This window comes from Phocoena phocoena, chromosome 3 (genome assembly GCF_963924675.1).
Source record: "Phocoena phocoena chromosome 3, mPhoPho1.1, whole genome shotgun sequence".
Lineage (NCBI taxonomy): Eukaryota > Metazoa > Chordata > Mammalia > Artiodactyla > Phocoenidae > Phocoena > Phocoena phocoena.
The window spans coordinates 160,020,593-160,045,638 of record NC_089221.1 but is presented as its reverse complement, the minus strand read 5'-3'; the positions used below and the strand labels follow the sequence as shown (position 1 = coordinate 160,045,638).

General features: G+C 50.3%; 1 protein-coding gene across 6 annotated transcripts; it reads right to left on the bottom strand.

The window, feature by feature from the left end:
• Nucleotides 1–3,783: 3,783 nt before the first annotated feature.
• TPM4 (tropomyosin 4) lies at nucleotides 3,784–24,820 on the bottom strand. Of its 6 annotated transcripts, none has more exons than XM_065875686.1 (9): nucleotides 24,556–24,820; nucleotides 19,426–19,551; nucleotides 14,987–15,120; nucleotides 12,278–12,395; nucleotides 11,640–11,710; nucleotides 10,418–10,493; nucleotides 8,577–8,639; nucleotides 8,418–8,487; nucleotides 3,784–4,320 (listed from the first exon to the last, which is right to left on the bottom strand). In XM_065875686.1, exons 1-9 carry the CDS (start codon nucleotides 24,667–24,669, stop codon nucleotides 4,238–4,240), a joined length of 855 nt encoding a protein of 284 aa, XP_065731758.1. In that variant the 5' UTR covers nucleotides 24,670–24,820; the 3' UTR covers nucleotides 3,784–4,237. The 6 variants fall into 6 exon arrangements, with proteins under 6 accessions (XP_065731758.1, XP_065731759.1, XP_065731762.1 ...); XM_065875685.1 differs by lacking the exon at nucleotides 3,784–4,320 and adding an exon at nucleotides 7,320–7,402 and having other exon boundaries at nucleotides 24,556–24,669; XM_065875687.1 differs by lacking the exons at nucleotides 19,426–19,551; nucleotides 24,556–24,820 and adding an exon at nucleotides 18,892–19,297.
• Between the last annotated feature and the right edge of the window lie 226 nt (nucleotides 24,821–25,046).

The window sequence follows — 25,046 nt, the reverse complement described above, 5'->3', positions numbered from 1 at the left end:
CCGGGTGCCTCGGAACCTGCCGAGGTAGTTAGCACAGTGAGAATTATAACCTGCCGAGGTAGTTAGCACAGTGAGAATTATAGGGAATACTTACGAGCGTTGGTTCTGTGCCTGCCGGTGTTGTTAGCACTTATAAAAAATACATGAAATAGTTTATTCCCACCCCGACCCGCTGAGGTAGGTATTGTTGTCCTCCCCCTCCCGCCCCCCGTTTTATGGTGAGAAAACCGAGGCCAAATAGGTTAAGTGACTTTCCCAGGCAAGTTGGTTTTTGACTCAAAGTGACCATCTTCAGAGGCTGAGGTCTTGATCATGTTGGTTTCTTGCATCGTAGAGACGGGCCACACACCACCTGCGTGGCGTCACCGCTATGTGTCCCTCTGGGGTCAGTCCTGGAGATTTGCCCAAGGATCTTACAAAAGATGGCCCCTGCCTCCCCTGCCTCCAACTGCAGCACGTTCTTCTGCTTCTTTGGCTCCGGTTAGGAAAAGCTTCAACCAGAGCCATAGACCACTTGGTTGGCTTCAGCCTCTGTGGCATTTGATACTCCTGACTACCTTCTCTGGCAGTTCTCCTTTTCTTGGTACACTTCCCATTTTATTTGCCTGTTTCTTTTATTACCTATACCTCCCCTTCTCTGGGTGCTGCTTCTCCAGATTCCACTGCAGTCTTTTGTGTGTGTGTGTGTGGGGGGCGTTGCTTGATGTTCCTCTTTCTATGTCTGTTCTTGCTTCCTGGGTGATCTCATTCACTTCTTGGCTCCTACTGTCTCCATACTGCTGATTCTCAGTTCTTAGAGAACCCATAGCCCAGCCATCCCTCCATGTCCCAACTACCTGGGCATTTACCTTTGGATCTGAAAAAGATACTTCAAACGCATCATGTCCACAACTGAACTTGTCATCTTGTACTCACACTAGCTTGTCTTGAATTACTTTTCTGAGACCTAAGCCACCATACTTTTCTTTCATCCCTCACAGCCTGGTTTTTAAGGATGTTCTAAATAGCTCTTAAACCTTGCTTTTCTATTTTTTTTTAAATTAATTAATTTTATTTTCGGCTGTACTGGGTCTTTGTTGCTGCACGGGCTTTCTCTAGTTGCAGCGAGCAGGGGCTACTCTTCCTTGAGGTGCATGGGCTTCTCACTGCAGTGGCTTCTCTTGTTGTGGAGCACGGGCTCTAGGCACGCGGGCTTCAGTAGTTGTGGCTCGTGGGCTCTAGAGCGCAGGCTCAGTAGTTGTGGCACGTGGGCTCAGTAGTTGTGGCACATGGGCTTAGTTGCTCTGTGGCATGTGAGATCTTCCCAGACCAGGGATCGGACCCATGTCCCCTGCCTTGGCAGGCAGATTCTTAAGCACTGCACCACCAGGGAAGTCCCTTGCTCTTCTATTTTTTTTTTTTTTTTTTTTTTTTGCGGTGTGCGGGCCTCTCACTGTTGTGGTCTCTCCCGTTGCGGAGCACAGGCTCCGGAAACGCAGGCTCAGCGGTCATGGCTCACGGGCCCAGCGGCTCCGCGGCATGTGGAATCTTCCCAGACCGGGGCACGAACCCGTGTCCCCTGCATCGGCAGGCGGACTCTCAACCACTGCGCCACTAGGGAAGCCCTCTTCTATTTCTTTTGCTCGTCAGATCATCACATCTCTCCACTGCTCTCCCTGATCGTTCTCTAATCCAGATTCAACCCTGCAGTGAGCTTAGTCTAAAACATTTATCCAATATCCGTCCATGGTCTATTGGCAGGATAAATTCCTCACAGTTTGGTCTTAACCTCACCTTTTGTCCCACCCACACTTCATGGGATTGGGAACTCCCCAAGAGCTGAGACATGTCAGTTTAACAAACATTAAATACTTATAATAGGTGCTGAGGCACCAGGATGACTAAAGCAGTATACTGAGATTAGATTACAGCCCAAGGGGGTGAGGAGGAGGGAGAGGAGGAACTTCAATCTAGCAGTGGTAGGGCACTTAGAGGAGGGCATTATACTTTATTCATCGACATTCCCTGCCTCTACCACCTAAACAAGCTCACAGTGTCAGCTAAATGTTGAATTAAAATGAAGGAAATGTTTTTAACTGTACTTGGTAACAAAAAAAAATTGTTTGCATACTGCATTCATGTCTTAAAAGGCTTTCATTTCTTTTGGATTCCCTAACCCCCTTCCCCAAGATCAGATCTTAAGGCAAACCTCAAAGCAATTCAGGTAGTGAAACTGCAGTCACCTTTGACACTTTCTTCTTTTAAGTTCCTGCCATCCAGTAAGCCAAGTCTAAAGATTACTTTCCTTCAGATCACTTCTTCCTTCTTAGTCCAGTCTGGCAAGCACTGTCCTGGATTAACTGAAATACCTTTCTAACTGATCTTCCTGCCTCTAGTCTACCCCACTCTAGTCCTTCCTGACAATGCATGCTAAGTGGATTTTCCTAATTTATTTCTTTTATTTATTGATTATTGATCAGTGGCTCTCCACTCCAGACCAACTTAAGTTCAGGCTCTCATCAGTGTGGACCCCGCCTATCTTCCAGCTTTCCTACTTCTTTCTTTTTTATATGTCACACAGAGAAATCCTTACCCAGCTAGGCCTTGTGCTTTCGTGACTCAAGTGATAGGGACCATCTTTCCTGCTCCTATCTTGTCTATTAAAATCTTCCTCATTCTTTTAGTCTGGCTCAGGCAGGATCGGGGATAACAAAGGACAGGAGCTCTGAGTTACTAAGGCAAAGAGCTCTCACCTGTAATATAGAGATCATAATCCTTATATCAGGTAGTCATGGTAGACAGCAAATAAATAACATTTGCTGAGTTCTTGGTACAGTTATCTTTCCTTTCTATCCCATTTACATTTGTCAAACCATAATGGTGTGTACGTCCCCACACACACTAAAATTCACACAAATTGTAGTTTATGTAAAAATTTATTTGACCAAAATGTAGAAAAAGTGATACTATTACATATGATACAGTTGCAAGAATCTAAATGAAAAGTGTGGGTTTTATTCAGTTGCACAATTTGCTAGTGTATCTCCTGGGTAGTGTGACGCTTAATAAATAGGAGTGAGGGGCAGAGGATTTGGATAAGCTAGAAGCAGGGTGATTTTTAGTCAGAATTGTAAACTTGAGTTGGCTCCCACACTGCTGGGGAATGTGGAATGTTTCAGCTCTGAGATGTTAACTGAGAAAGCAGAAATCTAACAAAGACAAAATGTGCAGCCCTGTCTACAGAATACTCCATATCCAGTTTAATCAGGAGTTTCTTGGTCTTTGATTAACTTTGTCCTGAAGAAGGAATTAAAATTCCAGATAAGTAAATCTCCAATTTGCCAGTCCCTGGAGTATAGAGGAGATGAAGTTAGGCCAATTACTTTTTCATCTTTACTTTGCTGTCAGAGAGGGCCATTCTGCCCAATATTTGTTTATAGAAAAAGAGTCTTAATTATTGATGCTAGCAGTGTTTTTGATACGGCTTCTCTGAATAGGACTGAATTCTACAACATTCATTCCGGCTGAGTGGATGGCCTCATATCGGAGCAGATAAGCATGGGTCGTTATTGGAATAAAACATTAGCTCCTCAGAGAACAACTTTAGAGTGAAAGAAGCATAGAGAAGAGCATATCAATTATCTATTCCGAAAACATCTGGGTAATTATTATGACCCTTTTCCAGGCATTCTCATGCTGGCTGCTCAGAGGATGTTTGTTCTGCACGGTGGAGGGTGGAAAAGAGCCAGGATGATCAGGTTAACCTCTCTGGTTTATGACTTCCCCCCCCACCCCCCTTTTTTGCTCTGGATGGAAAATCCCCACCCATGTTAACGTGACGGTCCCTGGCCTCCTATAGTGTGACCGATGGTGAATATTCTCCAACCTTTTAAATTGACCCATGACTAGATATCAGAATCTGTGTTTCGAAAGTGTGAGGTTGTCTATTCTCCCAGGAACCAAATGCCCTCAGTCTTAAGAGAGTATGCTCAATATGAAATACCCTGCCTACCTTAGGAATAAATGCAATTTAAGGATAAAAATAGAGCTGAAAAAGCTGGTGCCATTTGAAAAAAGGAAGGAATAGATTTAACTGGTGCTCAAAGCTTCTCTGATACAAAATATTTGGTCATGTGTTCATAATTTGCTTGACATTTCCAGCAAAGCGAAGAGGCAATAACAAAAGAAACTTCTTACAAGAGAAGAGAAAGACACGGAGCTCTGGAGTTTCTTTTGGAACAAGACTCTTCTGTTTTGGTTATATACAGTTTAGTTCGTTTAGTGTCTGATCCAGTGTCTGATGTAAGCCCACATTCTCTTCTTTGGCCTGGGCAAGCTTTTCTGGTAAGAATTAAGAATGAGGGAAAAATAAATTAATAAGCATCTTTGTTAAAGGAAAAAAAAAAAAAGGTTTCTAAACTCCACATTGCCAGAGTGAAAGAGCAGAGAAGGTACTCTACATTTTAATTATAGCAGAACACCGTGGACTAGTAGACACTAAATGCCAAGTTTGGGAGCCAGATAGGGTTGCAAAATAAAATACAGGTGCTCCGTTAAATTTGAATTTCAGATAAACAATGAATACATTTTTTAACACAAGTGTATCCCAAATGTTGCTTGAGATATACTTATGCTAAAAATTTATTCATTGCCTATCTGATATTCAAATTTAACTGGGTGTTCTATGTTTTAATATGATAAATCTGGCAATCCTAGAGTCAGAACACCTGGATTTAAGCCCCAGTTGGGCCAATGAAGTAAGCCATTTAACCTTTCTAGGTCTCAGTTTCCCCATCTATCAAATGGGGATAATAATACCATTGTGCGGCATGGGGGTTATTATGAGGAACAAATGAGAAATGCTTCAGAACTTATGAAATGCTACACAGATTTTAGTCTAAGATATGGATGACTTAATACATTTTCTCCCTAGTGCTGGTTAATTAATCCTTGAGCTTATGGTAGGGAAAGATAATCCTGTAACCCATCTTTCCTTTGGAGCTTCTGGGAATGGCTGTTTAAATTCCAGGCATAATTGTGTAATTGTTTCTAGGTGTCCATAGCAGTGTAGTCAAACTGCAGGTAAATGCAACATGATTGAAATTTAAGACAGACTATAGGTACATTATTAAGTAATTGAGCTGATGAAACAAATAAAAAAAACCCAACAAAACCCAAAAATCTAAGATGCCATCTAGGGCTGTGCATGACAGAGCATGAGAGAGAACTGGTTTGCAATGAGTGATGGCTGATAAGGACTAGGCCAAGACTTATTAAAATACCAGAGGAAAGCAAAATGCCTCTTAAAGTGTGATATGATCAGCTTGGAAATTTTCAGAAAGAATAAAAATGACTGCAAAAGGTGGCAGCCTTTCAACTAAAACTACTGAACCTTTCATTTGATGTGGCACTTTAAAAAAATCTAATCTAGTGACTATGATCTGGGAGGATTCCCGCAGAGGACAGTTACTTGGGCCTGTCCAGTCTGCATTAACAGAAGTAACTGAGGGCCTACTATGTGTGAACCAATTTCTCCATTACCTCATTTAATCCTCAACAACTGAGCTATCACTTTTGTTTCTGCAAAAGAGCTACGCAGCTTGTTCAGGGTTGCGCAGCTAAAATGGTAGAGCCGGGATGTAAACCCAGGTTTCCCAACTCCAAGCCTCGACCTCACTTCACACCTTGCCACTTGGATTCCCTGGCATCTACTTTATCATGAGGTCTGAGACTAACTTTCCCCTAAAGTGTTAATTGCCCTTGAGAATGTGACAGGCCCCCACGCTGTCAACAGGTAGAAGTAGATCTCCATAGCCCTAATGGCTAAATGAAGTTCCACCTAGGTGCTTAGTGATGCAGACTGACTAGATAGACAGGGCTGCAGTTATTTCCAAGGGTGGAGGCTACATATGGCTGGAAAAATCCCAGGAACAAATATGCAGAGAGAGAAAACAAAAAAACACCTACCCCTACACAGTTTCATCTTTCCAGGGGCATATGTATAGCAATATGTGAGGGGAGTGGTTTATGCAGAAGTTCAGGGTGGACAGCAGTTAGGAACAGAGAAAGGTTGGAGGTGGAAGGGAATGGGTAGTTTAGGGAAGATGTATTTTGGAGGACTGAATATAAAGAATTGTGACAGAGGTTCCCACCTAAATAAAAAATTACTGGATGAGGAATAACAAGCTATAGTGACCAAAAATTAATGATCTCACTGGAGCTTTTCATGCCATTTTCAGGTTCAAGGGGCAGTCTGGAAGACGGCTTGGACATCAAAATGTCAGTGTTTCTGGGACAATTTAAGGCGGTGGCAGCGGTGGGGTGCAGGGGAGAGCCAGACAGACTATTTAAAATTTGGATTCTCTTGGGAAAACTGATGAGCTTTTGGTCACCATAGGTGTGAGCTTTTAACACCCACACACAAATTTTATGAGCTGTCACTAAACCAAGGTTCCTGGCTCTAGTTAACTCAAGTATGAGGGGAGATAGACGTTAGCATCTCAGGCAACTTCGTTTGGAACTCAGGAAAGAATCACCTCACTTCCTTTGTTTGGCATTCCAGCAGCTTCCATTCCCTTGCCCTGTTAATGGGATGCCCTTTAATTCCTCGTATAGTTGTTTTCTAAGGGCAGGGTATAGAGGTGAGCTTCCTCCCAGGACTGGGAGCTGGAGATGTGTTCAGTGAACAATGAAGACATAGGGAACCCCGGGCACCACTCTCCGAGTATATCACAGAGAAAACATGAGAAAAGGAGGACTAAGGAGACCAAAATGCCATTGCCGCTATTTGAATCCACAGATGAAGCCCCATCCAAAGGTAGCCTCTTTTTAGCGATAAGCCTGCTGGTTTTTGCAAGTTCTGCTGACTCTATTAAGCTGCTCAGGAGGTTGGATGAGTCTCCATTCAACATAATTTCTATTTAAGGAAAAACTGCTATTGGCATGTAGATACAGTTAGCTAATACATTTGAGAGCTCAGGCCAAGTTGGCTTTTGTTTTTACATTGTCAGAAAAGAATCATGTGGGCATAATTTTCTTTTTGAAACGAGCTCTTCATTTGAACCCCTCACTTTTGGTTGCAATCATGGTCAAGGGCCTCATAGCTACGGCTCAAAAGCGGCAAGTGGAGAAAATGAAAATGGGAGGGCATGAAGGTGAGGACTGCCTGACTTTATTTCTGTCACACAGTCACAGACACAGCAGAAGAAGGCTTGAAAGGTCAAACCAGGAGGCAGGAAACTGGAGCTTCTAGCTTCTAGAAGCCCACAGGAGTATAGGCACCACAGTATTGAAGCAGACTTCAGTATTGCTAGGACAGAGAGCAGCACCCCAGCCGCCTCTTAGAGAGAGGTCATGTCGTTGAGAGCATGGTCCAGCTCCTCGCTGATAGCTTTGTACTTGAGCTTCTGAGCATATAGCTCGTCTAGAGGGCGGAGGTCCCCAGGGAGAGAGTTCAGAAGAAGAGGTACAGGGTACAGAACGCGAGGGTCGGAATGGAGTGTCACACATGAGCAACGAGAGGAAGAAAAAAAAAGTGAGAAAACAAAGCATGAACTAGGAGAAAGTCGTGTCCTGTGTAACACAAAAGAGAAAACAAAAGATCTATGGAGTGATTTCTAAGTGGTGTGAAGTTCTGCAGGGGGTTAGCCATAATGAACCTTTAAAAAGAGTGGTGACTAGAAATGGCTAGAGCTTCTCCCCACCAATCTCCCACCCCAGGTTATTTCTGACTTTCAATGATGTCATCCAGTCCAAAGGCTGTACTTTGGAATAGGGCATTTTCCCTTATATGGAAACCTCACTTCCTAAATCAAACATTGGGACACATGGTCTGAGGAATGAGTTCTGTACCCTTTCTGGGTGGGACAGGCAGTTTGGGAGATTTCGTTTGAGCCCCAAGATTCTGGAAGTTCTGGGTTATTTCATGAAGAACATGGGACAGAATTTTTTTAAAGATGGAACTCTTCAAGAAATTCTGGGATATGTGGGCAGCAGACTCGCAGACTGGAGTCTTAATTCAGGTCTCCACGGTCTCTAAATTTCCATTTTCTCATACTGTGATAAGCTTTGCACTCTCTGGGAGAGAGCTTCTGTAAAAATGCAAGGCATTTAAAAAATGCAAGGCGTGTCAGAAATGAGCAAATTAAAGGAAATTCTAAAGACTTGAAAAGAATCAGCCATATTTGGGTCTCTTTACTCACATGTGGAGCTAATTAAGCAGAAATATTTTAGTTCTTGAAAAATGGCGACCCTAGTCTGAATTTGATTTGCACTGTTCCATTCCAGGGCTCCAGACTTCCACATGTGACATCACTCTGCACTTTGCTATCCTAAAGTGGACGAAGCCCAAATCAGCCTTTCCAGATTCCCCCCAACTGTCTGGGGATGTGCCGTGTAGAGGGAGGCAGAACAAACATAATTATATGGTAATTTCATACCTTCCAGGTCATCAATTGTCTTTTCCAGTTTTGCAACTGTTCTCTCTGCAAATTCGGCACGGGTCTCAGCCTAGGGCAGAAGAAAGGAGTCGTCACTATGAGTGCTTTAAGACCAGCCGCAGGAGAAACCTGGACTAGTTGGATGGAAATCACACGCACCTCTTTCAGTTTGTCAGACAGAAGTTTAATTTCTTCTTCATATTTATCCTCCTTTTCAGAATACTGTGGGAGAGACCAAAACACTGCTTTTAAAAAAGGGAAGGAATAAAAGCACAGAAGAATGCATGTTCCCTGTTCCTCGGAGAAAAGTGTGTGCTTGAAGCTATGAACCTGCCTAAGAAGTAGAGACAGGCACCTTCCCAGGCAGAAGAAATTTGTGCAAAACTCAGAGAATCTGGGAGAGACCCCTCTGGGATGGTATTGATCTCAAGACCTGAGCTGATAACTCAGGATACACATGTGATGAATATGGTGCCGATGACCGCATGGAAATAGGCTACTCAAGGCCCTCCACAGCAGCTGGCCTAACCTATGTTTCCAACCCCACTTCCCATCAGCTTCCCCAAGGTGCTGGCCACTTCCTAGCCTTATTCTGAGTGTTCTCTGGTCTCCAGCCCTTGACTACAACTGGGCCGCCCAGCATGGAATGTTCCATTCCTCATTACTATCTGTCAGAAGTTATGTTTGTCTTTCAGGGCTCGACTCAGATGAATAGTCGCGAACCTACATTAACTGCCTGCTATGTTGCTAGATATCATCAATCCCGATTTACAGAAGAGTAAAGAGTAACAGACAGGTTAGCTAATTTGTCTAGGGTCACATGGCTACGAAGTGACCAAGCCGTGACTGGAACCTGACTCTGGAATTTGAGCTCCTGGCCAGCATCCCGCTCTACGGTCTTTTCTGACGTCACCTCCTCGTGACACCTTTCCCAATTTTGTGAAGTCCCTCTGTTGAAGCCCCACTGCACTTTGTTACTTTATCAACCCCTCTACTCAGCTAGACTTCAAGATCTTCAGGAACAGAAGCCGTACCATCACTGTAGCATCTCTCCCCGTGGCCAGGGCAGCATCTGGCATACATATGTGGTCTGCACTTATTCACCACCTATCCTAGTATGAGATATACGCCAGGCACAACGCTAGGACTAATGACACAGCTCTAAACGAGACATAGTCCCTGTCCTTAAAACCTACAATCTAGCAAGGAAGGCATGCGATTATGATAAATGTGATCAACCATCATGATAGGAAAAGAAGTAGGTGGGGCTACACAGCTGAGAAACACCTAACCTAGGTGAGCAATCAGGGAGGGCCTCTCATGCAGGGGCCTAAAGGATGCATAGGGGGTTGCCAAGCAGAGAGCAAAGGGAAGGTCACCCCAGGCTGAGTGGACAGCAGGTTCAAGGTATTGAAGGTGACCAACATGGAATGTTTGTGAAACTGAAGTTCAATGCAACTGGAGGGGAGTAGGAGGAGGGAGAATGAGGAAGAGATGAGGATGCAGGGGTTGGCGGGGGGTGGGAAGAAGGCCATGGAAGAGCGTGTACGTTGCTTCTAATGCTCTCTCCTGTAATGACTGCGCTGGGTACTGTTTCAGCTAATAAAGCCCAATTCCACCTCTGATTGCCGCTCGACCTTCTAGAAAGCATTTCTGGAGGAACCCAGGGATTCAGTTGAGAGTGAGGCTCTGTAGGCTCTGTATCTATATGATGATGCTCAGATCTACCTAAGAGGAGCCTGGCCAGGTCCCAATCTCATTCCATCTCCACCTTCCCGGAGGTAGAGATAAAAGATGGTGCTAAGACCCCATCTTAAAAGGGGGAAATATAGCCACTGGACACCTCTTTCTATAGGGGAAAAACCTGGCTGCTGGGCACCAAAGCTGCTGTTAGCAAATACAGGTCAGATCCCTGATACCCTAGCACGCTCCTGCGTACGCTGGGGGAAGAAAAGAAGAAAGTCCAGCACATCACCCTCCAGCTCAAGCCAACAACCAACCTTTTCAGATGCAGCCTCTAGCGACTTCAGGTTGTTAGTGACATTCTTGAGTTCTTCTTCCAGGTCACCACATTTTCTGCCCAAAGACAAGGGATTTTTGTGTCTTATCTTACATCAGGCAATTCCCCTAAAAGAAGTTTTCAAAAGGAGGAATCGCACTTCCAGGGGCCCCCAGAAGGAATGCGGGGGGAAAAATGTTAATGGCTTTTTCTGAGACACAGCGCTGTGTGTTTATCAAAACCCTATCATGCCAGGCAAAGGCGCGGCAGGCCGAGGAGTATTTGGAAGGTTTGTAAAGCACTCCTGGGCTCCTGCCAAGTCTGAGGCAACAGGGACTTGTGAAATCTATGACTGATGTGGTTGACTCCGGAAGGTGTTTAAGAATGAGATGGAGGCTGGGAGCAATCGGAGTTTACACCGGACACTCCAGGAAGCAAGGTTGGAGCGGATTTTCGAAACCAGATCTCTCTCAGCACAGCAGGAATGCTCCGGGGAGCTGGATTCCTCACCCAAGTCCGAGGGGGGAGGCATTTTGGTTTTCTGGTGGGGAGCTTGTGGGGATTCCGGTCAACCTTCTCACCTTTCCCTCCAGGAATGTGTCCCAATCCAACAATGACATCAAGAACAAGGCATTTAAACACTGACATGGCACCCTGCCCTCAGTGTTCCCTTAAGAAGGCACAGGGCTTCCCTGGTGGCGCAGTGGTTGGGAGTCCACCTGCCAATGCAGGGGACACGGGTTCGTGCCCCGGTCCGGGAGGATCCCACATGCCGCGGAGCGGCTGGGCCCGTGAGCCATGGCCGCTGAGCCTGTGCGTCCGGAGCCTGTGCTCCGCAACAGGAGAGGCCACAGCAGTGAGAGGCCCGCGTACCACAAAAAAAAAAAAAAAAAAGAAGGCACAGCCTCCTGAGTGATCCTCTCTGGGAAAACGGACTTCTGGGCTTCTCTGCTCTCCCTGTCTCACTCATCTTTCCCAATACCTTTGTGGGAACAGTCAACACGTGGGCAGCACTGCCCAGGGCAGTAAGAACAAACAGTTACCCATCATTCTTTGTCAGCCATGGAGGCAAAGAGGAGGCACTGAGCAATGGGTCTCAGATGCCCGTCCACTTGACCAGAGGCCCTGGTCGGTATCCATTCCCAACACAACCAACTCCCTCCCAGCTCCACCCCCGCCCCGGAGCTGAGCTGGGCGCCGCTCAGCCTTGCTCTGCCACTCACAGTTCAGACACCTCGGCACGCTCCTCTGCTCTCTCCAGCTCGCCCTCCAGGATGACCAACTTACGAGCTACCTGCAGAGACAGGAAGGATCGACCAAGACTGACCCCTGAGAGCCACGTCTAGTTCAATGCCCTCCCCCGTTCAGACAGCAAGGCCACGCCCAGACCATCTGCAACGTGGGGCTTTCTCCTGCTTCTCCGACTCAGACAGTCCCGGAGAAAATCTATGTTCTCTCCCTCAGGCCCCGGGAAGTGAAGGAAGAGATGGGACCATGAGGGCAGGCAGAAGGAGCAACTGAGCTTTCATGGCCTGAAGACCCACGACTGGGGACCACAATTCCCCATTTTAGCCTAACACCAAGCTGCAGGACAAAAAAGGGATCTGATCACTTGGTTTCCCCATTAAGTCTAAGTCCCCACTTGTCTGAGTGTCACAGAATTTCCCAGGACTTTTGGCGTCGTGGAAGATACGGTTTCCTAGCCAAGTGGCTGTCTTAGGAAAACAGATGTGGACACAGAAGGACAGCTGAGCTGACCAAGAACTTCCTTTAGGCGGCCCCAGGGTTCTCCCTATCACAGATCCATTTCCTCCCCACTTCCTGCTGCTGCCATCTACCAGCCCCACTCACCCCAACTCACCTCCTCGTATTTGCGGTCAGCCTCCTCAGCAATGTGCTTGGCCTCTTTGAGCTGCATCTCCTGAATCTCCATCTTCTCCTCATCTTTCATTGCCCGGTTTTCTATCACCTTCATTCCTCTGCAAGGAGCAAACCTCGTCATTACTTCCATACATTACCGCCTCATCACACACCTCCATGCATCTGCTCATCTAAACACTTCTCTGACATCTACCAAGAACCATACTCCGAACAGGAAATTGTAGAGCTGCTCACATTCATTTCATCTTTGCCAAATGCCAGGCACTAAGTGCCTCAAACTTCACAACCCCCGCCCCCAGGGTAGGTACATTATCCCTATTTCACGGAGGAAGAACCTGAGGCATAGAGAGACTCAGTTAAGCAAATAACTTGCTTAAGGTTACACAGCCAGTAAGTGGCAGAGCTGGGATTCAAACTGGTGATGTGGCTCCAGAGTCCATGCTCCCATCCTATAGAGTCTCTCACTAACTAGTAACAAGGGGGACTTGTACGCCAGCAGTTACCATGATGTGATCGGAGGTCTGGGCCCAGCTTGGCTGTTGGAATGATGAATTCTGCTGCAGTGAAGTGGTGTGTGTGTGTGTGTGTGTGTGTGTGTGTGTGTGAGAGAGAGACGAGGCACTTCCCAGAAGAGAGTCCACAAATGAACAAGGAGGGGAAAGGTATTCTTCAGTGAGACAGAGCTGTACAAGAAAGCCCCACAGGAATGAAAGAATATGGCAGGGAGGTCAGGGTGGCTGGACCATAGGCTGCTTGAATGACACACTAAGTGTTTTATGCCAAGGGGACATGGAACCACAGGAGGGTTTCAAAAGCAGGAGTGAGTAGAAACCAGAATGATGGATGGACTGCAGTGGGAAGACCAGGTAAGAGGCAGGTACCCACAAAGTGATGGGTGAAGAAGGCCTGAACTGAAGTGGATACTGAACTGAAGTCCACTTTGGAAGGGACAGCGTCCTGGGGATGGCTGGAAGTCTCCTACAACTTTTGACCATGAGATGGAGCACACTCTAGCCTGCACTGCTTAGGGTGGACAAGGTAAGACCAGATACTTCCAAAGAAGAGGCTAGTGCTGGATAATGTATCGATGTGTGTTGTGCCTGCCCACAGCAGAGGACCATATACTTCTTTTCTTTATTTTTGAATTTTTGAATCATTTAATTTTTTTATACAGCAGGTTCTTATTGGTTATCCATTTAATACATATTAATGTACATGTGTCAATCCCAATCTCCCAATTCATCACACCACCCCAACCCCCACCATATACTTCTAATAAATACTTTCATTCGGACTATCACTACCATTCTCAGCTGACTATCAAAACACTCTCCATGCCTGTACCAGTCCTCAAGATCATCAAGTTTGGAAAACCCTCTGCAGTAGTGGAGAGATCAAAGTGACTTGTCCAAGGCCACATAGTAAATGGCAGTGGCTTTTTGGAAGAACTTAAATCTAGATTCTCCATCTCCCAAGTATAAGATTCTTTCTACCTAAACAGCAGTGTCTAACAGGGGTGCCATCAAAGGCCTCTGGTAAGGTGATACGGGCTTTCCCAGGCTCTCTTGGTTTGCCTTGGGGAGGTCACAGAAGTGAGACAATCTGGTCAGGCTGGTCTGACTGTGAACAACGGTAGCAGCTAATCTAGGCCCCAGGCACAGCCATGAGCAACTTGTGACTGGATCCTTCACACTTCCTTGTGACTGCCCTGAGCTGCCACCCTCTCCCTCTATTAAGTGGCTGAAGCAGAGATCTGTGCTTGCACTGGGATCTGTGCCCTGGGTAGGACTATTCCACTGCATGGGAAGAAATTTCCCACTTGGGCAACTTGAAAAGTCAATCTCCAAGATTCCCCGGTTGGTTCTGCTTCTCCAGTGTATGGTCACAACGGCACAATCGGGAATGAACCCTTGGGAGGAGTATATACCAGGAAACTATGGTGGATGGGTCCGGTGAGAATTCTGTTGTGAAGATGTGGCAGATACACGAGGACCAATGGGCCAGCCCACACCATGACCACACAAGGAACCCATTTACCACCACACAGAGACAGCTGCTTCTGTGAATTACACAATCTGCCCTCAGTCCTCCAGAGCCTGCACCAAGGCGTGCCAGAGAACTTGCCCACTCTGGAGGACACAGTACCCTTCTGGAGGCAGCGTAGCTCTGTCAGTGGCAAATATATTAATGGGACTGGTTTGTGCATGTCCCTGACACACAGCTGTCCAGTAGCCCAAAGCCTGAAGCACTGCCAACGAACATCTATGTAGATGGCCCATTCCAAATTTTCATCCCCCGCCTTCTCACATCACCCTGGAAACTGATGTCTTGAGAACACTGATGACGAGATGCACAGCGACTTTCAGGGAGAACGTGAGAAGCAGTGTTCTGCAAACTGATTGCCAATGACAGTTGCAGTTGCAATCTTATATGTGTCCATTTTTTGCCTTCTTCTGCCTGTTGTTAGTTTTCCTTTGGAACCACCACATCAAATGCCCCTACAAACAGCATGATGGTTTACAAGGCGTTGCACCTACGTACAAACCATACGCATTTGTACGTATGTGCACACGTGCAGGTCTGTGTGATCTCACTTACTCTCACCCCAGCTCTGGCAGGTCCGCTCTACAACACGATCCCCGTTTCCCAGAAGCAAAGGCTAATGCCACTGGGTTCAAAGCGTCCTTACCTCTCGCTCTCATCTGCAGCCTTTTCTGCCTCCTCCAGCTTCTGCAGGGCTGTGGCCAGTCGTTCCTGAGCCCTGTCCAACTCCTCCTCAACGAGCTGGATGCGTCGATTGAGAGCTGCCACATCACCTTCAGCCTAGGGAGGTCAGAGGTGCAGCCAGGTTAAGAAGGAAACGGGTCAGCTAGCAGCAGGAGCCCTCCACTCACACAGTGCCCTTTCCCCCAGCTAACCCGCTTCCCCTGCCAAAGCCCACCCGGGAATCCAGGTGATCAGGAATTCACACTGTGTCTCATCTGGAGAACGTGAATTTTCCATATGATCTTTTCCCCAAATGTCAGCAGACATCCACAATAGGACAGTCTGTCAAGTCAATACAGGAGAGAGAGGTAAGAAAGCTGTATGTTCCAAGAGGACGGTGCTGGCCTCTCCATGGTATTTCTAGAGAGCAAGGCCACCAGTGACCGGCTCACCCTGTCACGTAAGGTCTGCTCCCAACCACCTGAATGGCAAGACAAATGCAAGAATCTGGACGCCTCAGTTACATGTTGGCCATACAGTTGGGAGGGAGGCTGGGGGCGGCCCAGCTGGAACGCTGTCCTTAACCAAGCCTGGCTGAGAAATGTTGGGACAAAAAGATACAAGAAAGGAAAGGAAAGAAAACTTGGTTACAGGCGTGGGAGAGAAGTCAGAATGTTGTTAGTGGCTTTTCAAGGTGTTTTCACCTACAAAGAAGGTAATATGGTGGCGTGCATAAAAGCAAGAACTCCAGGATCACAGTGTGCTGGGTCAGAATCCCCGCTCTGCCAGTTTATAGCCATGTGGCATTGGGCAGGTCGTTTCACGGCTTGCTCTGAGCCTCCCTATCCCAGGGCCTGCTTGCTTCATGCCTCTGTGGGGACTGTAAAGGAAGGGTAGGGCATTGCACCTGGCATGTGGGAAGTCCCACAAAGTGCAGTCCTTACTGCCATGGTTTCACCTCATTTAATCCTCACGTATCTCACCCATTTTACAGCTGGGGAAATTGAGAGATCCAGTGAGGTGAAGTAGATCGGTTCAGTGTCACAGAGCTGGTAGGGAACGGCTTCTTGAGCCCCAGCCCAGGATTCTTCCCTCGCCGAACCTGTGCTCTGAGTCCTGCAGGGGCTTTGAGGCCACACACTTAGGAATATTGAGAATTGGTAATATGGAGCTCAACCGACGGGAGAAATATAAAGCTACCCTGACTTCTTCATAACAAGACAAATAAAGAATCTCCGAATTGGGGAAGGCTGTAAAAATCAGTGGAGTAATAGAATAAGGCCAGCGTTGCTGAAAAGCGCAGAGTCAGGAAACTTTTCTTAGCTCCGGAGTCCTAGCAGCAGGGGGAGCAGAAGCTCCCACAGGTGTTTTTGATCGCAACTTCCTCTGAAACATCAGTTTGGGGAATCCATTTAAACCACTGATGAACTATTTTAAGAAATGTCACCCACTCATTCCAATGAGTGGGTGCTTTTTATTCTTTTTAAATCATATGAATCTTAACTCCTTCAGCAACTGGGGCAGGAATTGACTTCCCCCCAACCCCATGTTTTTTAGTACACTCACAAAATTGTGCAACCAACACCATTATCTAATTCCAAACGTTTTGTCACCCCGAAAAGAAACCTCATACCCATTAGTAGTCAAGGAACTGACGTTTTAGATCATACAGAGGTGCTTGATTCACGAGTAGTCTTTAAAAAAAAAACAAAAAAAACACTGCCTCTTTACGTGGGGGATTCTGAATCCTGACAACCAAGCTTTGGGCACATTTTCAACTATCTGGAATCGAGACAGTTCTGAGATACATTCATATATGTACATACATACATACATACATACATATGTATTTTTGAAAAACTGCTAGTCACTGCTAGTCATTTTCGGTTCCACCCCTTCCTGCAATCAAAGTTTCTACATGCTACAAAGGATTTCCCTTATAAGGTAAAAGAGGCTTGCTAGATACATGTGGCAAAGGAACAGGAAGATGTCGGTTAATCACACAAAAATCTAAACGAAACCAGCTGTTGGGAGGCAGACCCAGAAGTCTGCCACACGCCGGCTCTTGGCTTTCTCTACAAGAGACTGAAAAAGTGCCCCCCCCTTCCCCCCGGGCTCAATTCCTTTTGCCCAGGAACCTTCTTAAGGCTTTTCCCCTTTCCTGATCAAGAGAAGCATGCCTTGAAAAGTGAACTTTTTAAGAAGTTCGAAACTTTCCAAAAACATCTCTCCTCCCATATTGGACTGTCCCACTCCTAAGTCTTGGCTCACAGCTGAGGGCCATTTTTAAGCAGAAGTAATTGTCCTCCAGAGATGACTTGGGATGAGATCAGAGGGAGGGTTATGCCGGTTACGTGTGCGAAAGAGGCCAAACTGGCTACTGTTGGAGGCTTACACCAGGTTTCTGAGGCCTCTTCACGCCAGAGCAGCCCTTACAGGATTAAATGCTTTGACTCTGGCCAGCGGAGAAACAGTCTGGGGGGCTCTTCCCCAGACCTGTCAGTACACATGGTAGTTCCATCTGGTTGGGCACTTTTTCCACTTTTGGGGTGCCCACCCTGAGTCCCAGCACTCCAGCTTTCAGGGACCCTGGGCTTCCACCCTCTCCCCCAACTTTCTTTCCTCTGAGTCTTTGCACAGTCTCTTGTCCCGGAAAACTCTTATTTATTCTATAAGACTGTTCAACCTCCATTTTGAAGCCTACCCCACTGGTTCTCTACTTCTGTCATGCTCCCATAACAGTACGCAGACACACCCCGCCCACAATGTTAATCAGCCTTATTTGTCTGACTCCCCTTGCCCCTCCCCCCACTAGGCTGTGAGCTCCTCTAGGGGTAGAACGAGGGGAGAAAAAAGTCCAGTAATAGAGCTCGTACTATATGCCAGTTGCCATGTAGGGAGGTTTTACTCCTGAGACCCTCCCAACTATCCTTGGGGTCAGCATTATTGTCATCCCTACTTTGTAGATGGAGACACGCTCCTAGCAGTTAAGTACACCAATACAGATCTCTCTCCAGCCCCACTGGCGGCCACCACCTGTCCCGTCCCAAGGGGCAATCAGGGGACGGAGAGAGGGCGGTGAGGCCCCCTCCTCATTCAGCCCCATTATCTGCCTCAAGCCCCGCAACTTGCAGCGGCCGCACACAAAACGATCTTGGGTCGGGGGCCCCATGCTAACATTCCAAGGGTCTTCTAGAGGAAGGCGGGTTCCGCGGCCCGCGTTCCCACAGGGACCAGCTTGGGAGGGAAAGGCCCGCGGCTCGGGACTGAACTTCCGCCCCCAGTCTGGAGCAGACACGTCGCCGCCGCGCCCCTGGGAACAGCTGGGAAAGTTCGGCAGGAACCGGGAAGCCTCGGAAGAGGCGAGAAAGTGCGACGCCCCCAGCTCCACTCCCGGTTTCGGCCTGTCCAACCCTAGACAATGGAAGCTCGACGTTTTCACTCTCACTTCCCGCTCCTAGGTGGAGTAGCAGCTCCCCGCCCTCCCCCGCCCGGACCCCGGCGCCAGCGGCGAGTCGGAAGGCAGCAGGGTGCCCCCTACCCCCTCTCCCTACTCCAGGATCGCGTACACCCCCCCGCTCCGCCCCATCCCCCCATTTCCCGCTCGGCCGGCCCCGCCCGACCCGGATGCGGCGCCCCCTCCCCCGTCCCAGGCTAGGGAAGGAGGATGGCGATGGAGGAACGGGTCTCAGCAGAGGGTCCCAGGTTGCGGGTCCGCGATCGGGAGCGCCGGGGCCCGAGGGTGCAAAGGTGGGATAATGGGGGCGATGATGGGGGGCGACAGCGGCGGGCGCGCAGGGAGCGCGGGAAGCGGGCGGCGCCGGAATAAGGGAAGAAAGGAGGGCGCGCCGGGGCCGGAGGTGCAGGAGCCGGCGCGCAGGCTCTCACTTTCTCTCGCCGCTCGCGCTCGCCGTCCAGCTCCCGCTGCAGGCCCTGCGCGCGGTCCTCCGCCTCATCCGCCTGCTGCTGCAGGGCCTGGATCTTGCGTTTCACCGCCTCCAGGGAGTTGAGGCCAGCCATGGCGCGGAGGCGCACGCAGCGGGCGGCGGGCAGCGGCGGGCGCTCGTCTCGGCTCGGCTCCGGCGAGAGCTGCAGCAGCCGCGCCCCAGCCCCAGAGCCTTTGCCTGCGCCAGGGCCGCCCCCGCCTCTCCCCGCCCCCGGCCCGGCCGCTGTCGGGGCGATGAGGTCACCCGGCCGGGCAGCCGACGTCAGCACCGCTGGGGGAGGGCCTGACGTCGGCACCGCTGGCCGCAGCTGCTGGAAAGTGCCCTCTTTCGGGACTTATTTGGAGAAAGCGCCGGGAGGCACCGCCTTCTCCTCTTCCTCTTCCTCCTCCTCCTCTTCCTCCAGCGCTTCCCGCCCGCCCGGCCCCGGGGCTCCTGTCCGGCCCTGCCGCGGTCGCCCCCATTACTGGGCACGTACGTCGGAGGCTTTCTTCTCCGTCAGCTCCAGCTTCTCCTGCGCGTCCTTCAGGTCCTCGGAGTATTTGTCCAGCTCATCCTCCGTCCCCTTCAGCTTCTTCTGGAGGTGCGTCAGCTCCTCCTCTACCTGGGGACAGATAGGGGGACGCATCAGCCTGGGGGCCACGTCCCCGCGGCGCAGGGGCGTCCCCCGCATTCATAGGAGTCCAGGTTTCCTCATCTGTAAAACAGGGATAACAATGTTACGCACCACTCAATAAACGCACCACTCGTACCTGTTAATATGACTTTCACATCCTTTCCTTATCCTGGGACCAGCTGTGCTTATCTTTTTTTTGGAGTCCCCCAATACTCTTGCAGAATGGATCACAGCTTTTGGGAAACAAGTCCCGACAGGTTTCCTACAAACACGCGTTCAATTTTGCAGCCTCCTCAGGGGAGTCTCATACTCTGGGCCTGGACCATCCCTCTACCCTCAGCCTTCCCAACACTGGAAGCAGAGGATCTTCCTAAGTATGTTTACCCTCCCTCTGTCTAGAACCTGCCATGGTTCCCTATTGCCCAAGAGAGTGGTTCTCACAAAATACCCTGAAGGGTTGACAGGCTCAATCCCCGCCCCCGCCCCCCCCACTCCTGGACTTTGAGGGCTTACTAGAAGAGAGCTACTCCTTAAAGATCACTTTCCTGGAAGGCTCAGGTTAAATCTTTTAAATTCTTGCAATCTGGCTTGTGTTCGTTTTAATAAAAGTGTCCCCTGCATTCCCCACATTTTCAGTCCTCTTTTGTTTATCCCAAGAGTCTTGCCAGCCTCCTGGCACCCCCAGTTTGAGAAGGTCAGGTCTGTGGGATACAAACCACAGACCCCTTCACCTCTCCATCACCCCCCACCACACCAGTCAAGGGTCAGCTCAGAAAGCTTTCTCAGCACCCTCCCTCCCTCCCTCTGTGCGCCTCCCTCCCCTGCAGTAACTCTAGGCTGGGGTGGTCAGTCCAGATCAGGCTTTGATCTGACTTTATGTCTCAGGTGGTTTGACCCCTGGTCCTGTTCATGCTCCCAAGGTGGGCAGGCAGCCCCCATGGGCCCTGCATCCTCCTCCTCCTTCCTCCTCACAGCAGGAAGCCCAGAGAGGTGGAGTGCCTTTCCATGGATCACACAGAACAGGATCTGAACCCACATCTGAACAGGCCCTCATAACAGACCTGCTTTTCTGCATCCCTCCCTAACTTGCTCATGTTCACTCCTGAGACAATGTGCAAAATGTGCCAGGTTCTCTGTGTGCGTGTGTGTGTGTGTGCGCGTGCATGCGTGCGTGTGTGCAAATTCTTAAAAGGGCTGCTATCCCAACCTCCCACCCAGCCTCCCATTTCCAGGGCTACTGAGTGTCCTACCGCTGAGCTGGGGAATGGAAACGAGGGTGGGGGATCAGAGGAGGAGGAGGGTGGCTGCAGCTCTGGCCTAAGACAGGGTCCACCGACCCTGACTTGACCTCTAGGCAAGGAGCCCGGAAGCCTGACTCCAAATCCCAGCTGTATGACCCCGTCCCCTTTTCTGGCCTCAGTTTCCTCATCTGCAAAATGGAAGCCTTGACGTGGTGGTCTCTGAGCGCCCTGGCAGCTGCTTTTGAACTTCCACTTTCACTGAGAAAATGAGCCAGTTTCCTTAAAGACAGGTCAGCCCGACCCAGCATCCACCTGACTTCCTTCCAGATCTGTGTGGTAGAGCATTTCCTAGGTGCCAACTGTGTGCCAGGCACAATGCTCTTTTAACATGAAAAAGTGAGGGCAGGTTCTGCAGCATCGGGCTCATTTGGGTGTCAAGATTGTTTTTGACAACTTTTTCTGGCAATGTTTGGACAACAAGGAGTGGGGACTGTGATAAGGGAGGCAGAGTCCTATGAAGCAGTTAGAATGTGCCAGACACATTACAAATACCGTCCCACTGAAGCCTCGTGTCACAGAAGGGTAAACTGAGTCCCTAAACAAGAAAGGGACCTGCCCAATGCCATACGGATAGGGCACTGGAACCCTTGTCAGACTGATTCCAAAAATGGTAGGCTATACTGTGCCCACTGCCCATCACGCCCTCCTCCCACTGACCCTCCACACCCAGCCCCCTCCCCTGGGTGGCCTGCACTGCTGCCCTGGGCCCTCAGTCCCTGTCCCACCCTCTCGCCCAACCCTGACCCCTGAGGCAGGGGGTGTCCCTCTGTGTTTGGTTCTGTCTCCCCCAGCCTGGGGCTCCTTGCGAGACAGGCCTGGGGCTGAGGTCAGTCTGGGCTCCAGCATCACCCAGTATGGGACTGGGCCTGATGTTTGCCACAGAACCCCGGGGGAAGTTTGCAGAATGAATCAATGACACAACTGCAAACCCCTCAGTGGTTGGAGCTGGGTCTGAAAAATAAATAAAGTGGACACAGATCGGGTTCCTTTCCCTCTGTCCGAATTCCACACACAAAGTGTGTACGGGTGCGTGGTGCCTTGCCGGCGGGGGGCTGAGCCTTGCACTGACTCTGCAAGGTCTCCCTCAAGTTGCTTCCTTCTTGGGGCCTCAGTTTCCCTGCCTGTAAATCTTTGGCCAGGAGGGTCACGGGCTGCGTACCATAGTCCCGGCAAATGGGGCCTTTGGGCAGGGCTGAGGCAGGATGTGGGGTCAAAGGCCAGTTGGGGCGGATGTCACTGCCCTGGGAGGGGAGCGGGCAGGATGTGGGCAGGCTGGGCCTCCTGGTCCCATGCCCATACTGGAGAGAGAGGGCTTGGAATTGGGACTTTGCTGCAGGTTCCCTGAGGGTCAGGCTGGCCTAAGACCCATGCTCTCTGGCCTCCTGAAGCACAAGGCAGTCCAGATAAATTGAGTCTTTCACCACCTCCCGCCTTTGCCCCAGGCAGAACTGGCCATCTGCACTTTGGGACTCAGGCTTCTGCTTTGGACCTCTGGAATCTTGGGTGCCCTGCCATCAGAAGGCATTGTTTGCCCCCATTTCTCAGATGAGAGCACTGAGGGCTCAGAGAGGGGCAGCAATGTGCCCTGAGTTACAGAGCTAGAAGATGATCTGGCCTGGATTTGAGCGCAAGTCCACCCCAGTGGGCAGCTTTGTGGAAAAAAAGAGAACAGAATGAAAATCCAGCTGGAGACCAGAGAACCTGTCCCTGCCTCCTTGGCCGTGCAGCTGGCTGGAGGCTTTGAGGAGCCTTCCCTTTCGGACTTGTGTGCGCCTTGGTAGAGTGTGCTTTATCACTCACTCACACCTTAGTGAAAATTAGAGCCCTAGAATTGCTTTTTTTTCTGAATTCCTAGCTAAGCCCCTCTTGGTAAGGGCTAAATGATGGATGGAAGCCGGCAGCTCAGGGCCAGCCCAGGATGGGTGTTTGTGTTTGCCAGGGAGGGAGGAGGAGAGTTTGTGGCTGGGAGAACTGGGGTGGGGCTGTCCTGTGCGGGTGTGTCACAGGTGCCTAGGGCAGCCCCGGGACACTGGGGGGTGGGGAGGCCCAAAGGGGAGGTAGGGCAGGGCGGGAAAGAATCCTGAGTTTATTGAGCGCTTCCACTGTGCCGGGTCCCAGGCCAAGGGCTCCCCCTGCCTAGTCACCCCTCGTCCTCCCATGGTGGTGAGGGAGGCACCACTTTCACTTCCCCATTTCACACATGTAGCCACCGAGGCACAGAGAGGTGAAGGTGTTTGCTCCAGGGTGCTCAGTGACTAAGCTATGAGCAAGGCCAGCCTGAGTTCAGAGCCTGCACTTTTACCTGCTGAGCTGGCCTGACGCCTGGGATGGGCAGGGCTGGGCACTTGGTGGCACCGTCCTAAGCGCCTCCTGGGGCTGATTCAAGACCCTGATGCTCCTGAGGGCTTGGCAGTTGGCCCCAAGGGTGAAGATGAGCCGTGTGGGGCAGGGCACTGTGGGAGGGCTCAGGACCCCCTTCCCTCCTCTCACTGGCGGCTCTGGCCACCCAGACACAGACAGCTGACTTCTGCTCTGTCCCAAGCCACGGCCTTGGGACTGCCCAGCCCAGGACACTTCCATTAGCTCTCTGATGTGTCCCGGCTGCCTGGGCCTCCTGGGAACCTTGTCCCCAAAGCTCTGGGTCTGGGGCCTCTGTCTTCCACAGGTATCCCCGCCTTCCCCTGCCAGGCTCACAGCAAGGGCTCCCCAGATACACAGAGACACATTGAGATTCTCAGGTTCACCCTCAAATCTCTACCCACCCTGGCCCCCAGCCCTTCACTCAGCTGCCCCTGCAGTCGGTCACAGCCGGCCCCACCGTGCACCCACACTTGGCCACTGTCACGCACGGTCACACCTGAGTGTGCTCTGACACGGGCACCGGGTCACCCGCACTGGCACAGATACCCCAACAGGCACACACATACCCTGACACACACGCATGCACGCCAGCCCAAACACACAGTCACCTTCACACACACACACACACACACACACACACACTCACCCTGACACCCACACATTCCATTAATGTCATGTCAACTTTTGTGCAAGCACACACACAGCTAGCCTCTCCCCCATACACCCAAACCCCTGCTGATACCACCATCAACACACGCAGACTCACAAACATAGCCATACTCTTCCACACCCACTTTCCAACAATTGCACGCGCAGGCTTCCCTCTGCACACACATTCTTAGTCACCTTCACCCCTCCAGAGAGCTGAAACACACACGCAACACATGTGAACACACAAATGCTCACACACACACAAATACCTTTCACACACACAGCATCCCCAAACCACCCCCTCTAGGATACCCCCCAACACTGATGCCTTCACCCCAACACACATCCGCACACCCTCACATTTGCACACACACAACCAGCCCACACAAACACCCCTCTCTTTCTCACACGCTTTCTTAGTCTCTCTCTCTCTCTCATTCGCTTTGCTCCCACTGGCTTTGTTGGGAGTGGGTCCAGTTGGCCCCCTCTCTCCCAGCCCAGGGACCCCTCCAGGGAAGACGAAGCATCACTCTTTCTCAGCCGGAGCATCACCCCCTGTGTCTCCCCCAACCTCCGAGTACCAAGATTTCCCAGACCCCCACCGTCGGCCCCAGAAGCCCGCCAGCTCAGAGAGGGTGCTGGGCTGCCCGGCACAGCCCAGCAGAGGCACGTCCGTCACCTGCTTGCACTTCTCCTCAGCAGCTTTCTTGTCCGACTCCGCCTGCTCGGCCCGGTCGATGGCATTCTCCTTGTCCAGCTTCAGCAACTGCATCTTCTTCTTGATGGCCTCCATGGCTGGGCAGGCGGGGGGCGAAGGCGCAGGAAGGGCTGCGGGATCGAGTGAGCGGCGAGGGCGGTGGGGAGGCCCTTATAGGCTCCCCAGGGTGCGCCGCCCTGCTTCGGGGCGAGGCCGGCTGGGCCAGCCACCACTCGCTTGCTTGTTCAGGAGGACTTGGCCAGCTCACCGGCCTCCCCACAGCCCTCGCCTTATTTGGGTCTAGGATTTTCTCAAAGGAAAAAAAAAAGGCCCGACCCGTTTCCGTTTTTAACCTGGTGACACAGCTCCCTGCCGGCTGGTCTGTTTCCCCACCTGTGCTTCCGTGGGCTAAAGAGGGTTTGTGGGTGGGTACAGAGTAGGGGTGTGGTGGGGTGACGGGGCTCCTGTCCTCC

Coding starts and splice junctions, on each gene's coding strand:
- TPM4 (XM_065875686.1), bottom strand. CDS start 24,669: ATGGAGGCCATCAAGAAGAAGATGCAGTTGCTGAAGCTGGACAAGGAG. Junction 8,640..10,417: donor TAGAGGCTGCATCTGAAAAG/GTTGGTTGTTGG, acceptor TCTCTCCCACAG/TATTCTGAAAAGGAGGATAA. Junction 4,321..8,417: donor GACAATTGATGACCTGGAAG/GTATGAAATTAC, acceptor AATTCTTACCAG/AAAAGCTTGCCCAGGCCAAA.